General features: G+C 42.9%; 1 protein-coding gene across 2 annotated transcripts in view; it reads right to left on the bottom strand.

Moving 5' to 3' along the window:
- Positions 1-1,565: 1,565 nt before the first annotated feature.
- The window catches only part of CEP89 (centrosomal protein 89), a 35,481-nt gene continuing 31,046 nt past the window's right edge, over positions 1,566-6,000 (bottom strand). Inside the window, exons 19-20 of one of the 2 annotated variants that reach the window (XM_056360911.1) lie at positions 1,944-2,151; positions 1,566-1,826 (exon numbers count right to left, since the gene is read on the bottom strand). In XM_056360911.1, coding sequence (XP_056216886.1) covers positions 1,647-1,826; positions 1,944-2,151 — 388 coding nt within the window. In that variant the 3' untranslated portion in view covers positions 1,566-1,646. Of the gene's footprint in view, positions 1,827-1,923; positions 2,152-6,000 lie in introns of both variants that reach the window. The other variant, XM_056360912.1, reaches the window with a different exon arrangement.

Below are 6,000 nucleotides of genomic sequence, written 5' to 3'. Positions count from 1 at the left end.
TGAGCCACACAAGGACTTTTTCATCTGCAGGACATCATGTTTTCTGTTTTCTTGCAAACGCTGTGGAAACTGAATAGGGATAATTTCCCAGGGATTTGGTTAAATGTTTGCTCATTTGAAGTTTAACGTAATGTTTTAATGATATGCAAATGAAAAAACAAGCATAGCATTTCTGAACATAGTGTTAAGAGTGTCGCTGTCAAGGTGCTGTCCTTTGAACCACACGTTAAAACTTACTCTAAAACGAGAGCTGTGAAAATGGGAAGCGGATGTGGCAGGAGTGTAATTCTTAGACGTTCCCAGTTCACTTCAGTGGAAGGACAATGAAGCTGATACTGAAAGAGTTTCAATAAATCTCACTTCTATTTCTATTACCAATACGATAGCTTTTTCCTTGTGAAATTGTTTATTTCTAACAAAATCTTGAGACATTCAAAAGAGCAATAAAGAACAGGTGAGAAGAATATGTACATTATTTACATATGCAGTTCCAAGGTCGCATTTGCATACTCAGAGATGCTTATCTTGAAAAATACAACATAAAAGACTTCGTTTTCAAAACCTGCCTTCACAAATGTGAAAAACGATGGGGGGTCTCTGTTTGTTTGTTCTTTCAGGATCACTGCAAGCCTACGTGCAGGTATGGCAATGAGGGGAGTGTGTGTCTACGTATGACTTGGCCAAACAGGTATTTTGGACTTTCTGCTTCAAATTCCGGGAAGACGGGACTGGTTTAGGAACAGACCACCCCCATCCTACCCTCCCCCCCCCAAACCAGCAAACATCCCCACACACACCCTTCAACAGCTCCACATATTAAGTTATTTAAGACTCGGCTTAGAAACCGTTTCTGATGTTTTGGTTGTTATTGTGAGGCACTGAATCCTAAAATAATCAAGTTGAAAGAGCCAGAATGAAAGAATTTGACAATGTACCTCTGCTAAGACCCTGGGAGGAGACCGTAAGATAGCAGTGCTAGTCGTGTTAGGCAAAGTCTTAATGTGGCATGCTGAAGCTTTATCTTGATGAGCTGGTAAGGTGGTTGCACTTGTTTCCCAGCAAAGGAAAATAATTAAAGTATCTATTAAAATCCCACTAATTGTAGGACTTGCATACGTACGACTTTGCTACCTTGGTGTTTTGTCTGTCATCGGGCCGGTGCCTGAGTGCACCAAGATGTCGCAGGTGCTTTGAGTCTGTAGTGTCTTCGACTTTCCACTGTACGGTGGAAGCTAGCTTTAAAAGCTTTACGTATACACAACACAAATTAAAAACTGTGCTGTGATAGGAGGTGCTCTCCCCCCTCTCTCCTAAATAACCCTGTTCTGAGTTACCCTGAAGGAAAACGCCTCGGGAGTGCAGGAAGATTTCTAGATGCAAACAGTATGTATGCTTTTTGGTATTTAACTTGGGCTTCTGCTTCCTAGGCTAACTTTGATCAAAGCCACTAAGATTCTTCATTATTTCCACTGTTGTACGACAGTGGATAGTTACCGGGGGGTTTTTATTGCTACAGTTTTCTGGTACCATTTAGTTTTTGTTAGGGAAATTAAGCAGAAAGCTGATCCAAGAAGTTACATGTAATTCCAAAATAAAGTTACTTCAAACCAATACAGACATACATACAACTTGTGAAAAATCAACCATTACAAACGCCAAGACGAATACATGCCGTAATAATCTGAAGGCTGGCACTGCTGCAGAGAATGCTCTGGGGAAAACGACGCGGCTTCTGAAGGCACTGAATCTGCAGTGGGATGAACAGAACAATCTGGAGGAGGGCTGCTGCATCCGCTGCTGGCCTCTGGTCCCTTGGCAATATGCTGCTGTTAGTTATTTCGGTGACATTAGAAAAACAGTAATTTTGAAGAGGGTAAATGTTTCATCTCCTCGATGAGATGCAGAACGCATCTCTACTCTTACCACTAAGGTGATGAACTTACATTTTCAGAAGACGACGAAAGTTTCACATCACAATAGCTAAAATCATGTCTGGAAACTGGGTCCTGAGAGCTTTCATCTACATGTGGCTCATGAACTGTGTCCGTACTCCACCTGTTGTTCCTCCGGGATTTACGTAGGAGTTCTCTCATTCTCCTGTTTTCGTTGGATGTGGATTCCCAAATGACTGCAAGTTCCTCTTCTGTTTTCCTAGAAAAAAAATTAGAGAAATCCCAACTTTGAACCACCTGTCAGCAGTATGTAATTACAGTACGTAGATAGGCAAGTTATAAACTGCATGTATTTAGTTGCTTGAATTGATCAGATTGAAATTAATTTTGTTTTTAAAAATGCCCATTAAATGTAATGCTAGAGAGGATATGATCAGAAGAAAAAATCTGGACCCATGTGATAAATTGGATTAAGTCCACACAAAAGAGCAGTGCACGTCAGAGCCAAATGTTGTGACTGTCACTGTCCGCTGGGTCAGGACCCATCGTGACCACAGCTCTGCCCCCCGTAACGGGTACGTCTGCAGCGCGTGCCCCTGCTGCCAGGCACCGCGAGTGCTGCATCGCTCCAGTCGGAGGCCACAAGCGTCTGATCAGTGTGTCAGAACATGGACTTGACTAATGTCTCTTTGTGGAGGTCAAACAGAAGTGGTGTAAGTTGGTTTGGTTTGGTGGTTTTTTGTGGGGTTTTTTTTTTTTGGGGGGGGGGGGGGGCGGTGAGGTAGGAGGCGGCAAAGATAGCACAGGACAGTCCTTGAGGCATCATAACCTTAGGAGCCGATTTCTCTGACTGCCAAAGCATATATGAATGAATTATTTAATGTTTTTGTCAATAAATGTTTATTTTTTTTCAAAAATGGCAGCTAACATGATTAAATAATGCAGTGTATTCCTGCCACAGGCTTTTTATTAAGTTATATTTCGTCAAGGCTACGTTCTTAGGTTTCCTCTGACCTGCTTCTAGTATGTATCAAAATACAAAACAGGCATTCAAGATTGTTTGCGGTGGAAAGCAAAGCTGTTGCATGGAGAATGAGCACACAACTATTAATGCTGTAGCCTTTGCTAACAGTCACTTCAAGCCACTATCTGAGGCACTTGCCAGAGCCAGCCTTTTGTACCAGTTCTGAATATCAGGGTCTAAAAATGAGAAATCAATGCAAAAGAGTTGAGATTACACGCGGGGAGGCTGTTCCTGGCCAAAGGTGTATACGAGGAAATATATCATCAGTACTTCTCACAGAGCCCTTTGTGATCGATAACACTGAGAATCAAGCGGTAAAAAGTAGCCCAGACACAGTACTAACTCCTTTTGTGTTTTACTTTGCCTGGGTAATAGAGATGGAGGATGAAAAAAACCCCTCGTTGAGAAGGCCGTAAGGTTTTCTTTGTGTATTGTTTGGAATGAACTTTTGGGGGTGGAGGCGATGGTTAAGAATGGAATTAAAGCAACAGGTGGCAGGTGGAAGCACTGCAGTTACTAAGAGTAGCCCAAGACTCTGTCCAAGCCACATTGAATTAGTTGGACCTTTCCATCTCGCCAAGTCTCTCAAAAGCTACCGAGATGGAATCTTTCATTTCTGAAACACCAAAACTGTAGGTGACTTTGTTCTCACACATTACGTTTCTTGGGACAGCAGTAAGAGTGTCTAATACTGGCAGGTACTCAGGATATGCTTCAGAATGCTTTACAAAGGCAATTCTCCATTATCCTTGGCTTGCGTTTTGGGGGAGGTGGGGCACAGAGTTAAATTGTATGGCTGAACTTCCCCAACGAGCCGTCCTGAGTTTCACCCATTGGTTGACTCTGGCCGTTTGTATTGTGATCTTGGAACGGTTTTAGGATCTTGTTTTGGTTTTAAACGAGCTTTTTCATCTTGACTGGGACAAGCTCCTGTTCCCTGTTGCCACTTCTCTCCGCCTGGAGTCTGCAGGCAGTGCACGTGGCACTGGTGTTCTGTTAATACACAGCAGCCTGATCTGGTTTGCCCTTACCGTAGCGCAGAACGTTACCCAGGCTTTATTTCATCTGTTAATTTCTAAAACCCAAGACTTTTTCTTTAAAAGACAATTTCATTGTTAATGCCTGAGGCAGAGAAAATGTGAAGACGATGAAACTAAAGATCACTGAGTTCTCAATTGCAGTTCAGCGCTGTCAGCACGCCTGACAAATGCGATGCTCGTTTTCAGTCCATATGTTCAGTTCTATGGCAACTGCATTGATTTTTAGAAAAAACACTGCGGAGAGATTAGTTTTTAAAGTATCCACGTGGTTAAAATTACTTCAGTAACAAAGAAACAGATGCCTTGAGGTAGTGGTGTATCTGAACTCTTCTGCTTGGGGGATTAATTTTTAAACAAAGCTGAGATGCAGAATCTGAAAGCGCTGGCTGGCTCTGCTCTGGAAGGAGCAGTCACAGCATGCTGATGTCAAGGCAGGACGCTGCAGGTGCCCCTGTCTCTGCCGCGTGCTGCAGGCACGGGCAAGGCCGTCGAGCGCGGCAGGACGTACTGCTCTTCGAGTTCAGCAGTTTTCCAGGTAAGCATCCAAGATGCAGCAGTTACAACCCAGCTGTGGTCAGACAAGAGCTTTTTGTCTCTGTAGGCTTTTTTGTTTTAAAATTCTGACCCCGTCAAAATCTAAAAAGAGATTTAGCAGGACAGGTTGGGGAGGGGGTGTCTTTACTCTGGCTGGTCGCAACCTCCCTGCTGTCTTAGGAACTTGGATGACTTTGCAGCTTGGTTACCACAGCTGCTGATAGAATGTGCTGCTTTCTCAACACTACAGTTTCCTTACTCCTACTTCAGTGGGCAGTGGCCCTCACTACCTTTCTCTTACGTTTTTCTGTATCTCATCAGGAATTCCTTCAAGCTCCACAAAGCATTACTGTCCTTGAAGACGACTGCTGTCACACTGCCCTGTGCAGGTCACAGCCTAACAGGTAACCCTTGTTACTCCAGCGTGCCCACAGCAGCCGGTTCACCTCTTCAAACATGAGCCTTCGTCGCTTGGCATGTAAAGCTAGATACGTACTCAGCAGTAAATGTGTCCTGTTTCCAGGTGTCCTTAGGCAAAAAGCGTTAAGTTTGTTTTTCATAAAGGTAGGCTGCTATTGCTTAAAAAAAGTAAAAATAAAAATTCCATTCGACCCCTAACCTAGCCAAATTGTAAGGTTTTGTAGCTTGTTGAGAGTAAGCGAAATGCCCATGTTGTACTGATGTTTGAGAATGAAAAAACAAACAGAAGCACATTCTCCTTTACAAAACAGAGCTTTCTGCCCTCACTGAACTAAATTTATTCAGCCTGAATCTCCGAGAACCTTATTTGGGCTGCTGGCTCAAGAATTAATTTTCATTTCTCCAACAACAGTTTGTTTAAATAATCCTTATCACATAGATCAACGGTTTTTACCGTGGTTAGAATCTTGCACGTAAGCTTGCAGGTATGACAGCTCCTCTCCCTGGCCTGCAGCTGGCCACAGCGCTTTTCTACTGTTGGCTCTTCTGAGAACAGCCTAAGGCAGCTTCCTTAGTAAGGCTTCCAGCCCTGCCTTTAACATCCAAAGTGCAGCGGCTGGAACTATCTTGAATGTGCAACAGTCAAAATACTTTCTTATGCCAATTCTAGAGATTAATGGGATGTTCCTCTGCAGAAGACTTATGAAATACATTGTGACCTAGAAAACTCATAAAGGTAAGTGTCCTGTGAAAGAAGACTCCAGGCACTTACGAACCTGGTTTTCTACCCTAGAACCACATTAACAACTTGGTTTATGTCTGAAATGTGCAGTGTATTTCATTTAAGGAAAGGTATGTGCTAACAATGACTCCTAAGATGACTCTAAACAATAAAAATGTCATTACGGTTATCAGCTGCCTGAAGAACAGAAAATGGTACTGCTTCCTCATCAGCTGCTTCAGGCGAAAGGTTGCTGTGAATTTCCAATATCCTCTAGCAAAGGCTGGAATTACTGAGAAGCTTCTAGGAGGGTAAAATCTGCATCTTTTTAGAAGCTTTAAAAGCTTTTGTTTATCAAAAGAACAACTG

Source organism: Falco biarmicus, chromosome 15 (genome assembly GCF_023638135.1).
Source record: "Falco biarmicus isolate bFalBia1 chromosome 15, bFalBia1.pri, whole genome shotgun sequence".
Classification (NCBI taxonomy): domain Eukaryota; kingdom Metazoa; phylum Chordata; class Aves; order Falconiformes; family Falconidae; genus Falco; species Falco biarmicus.
Note: the sequence above shows the minus strand (reverse complement) of the source record. Positions and strands in the feature narration are given on the sequence as shown.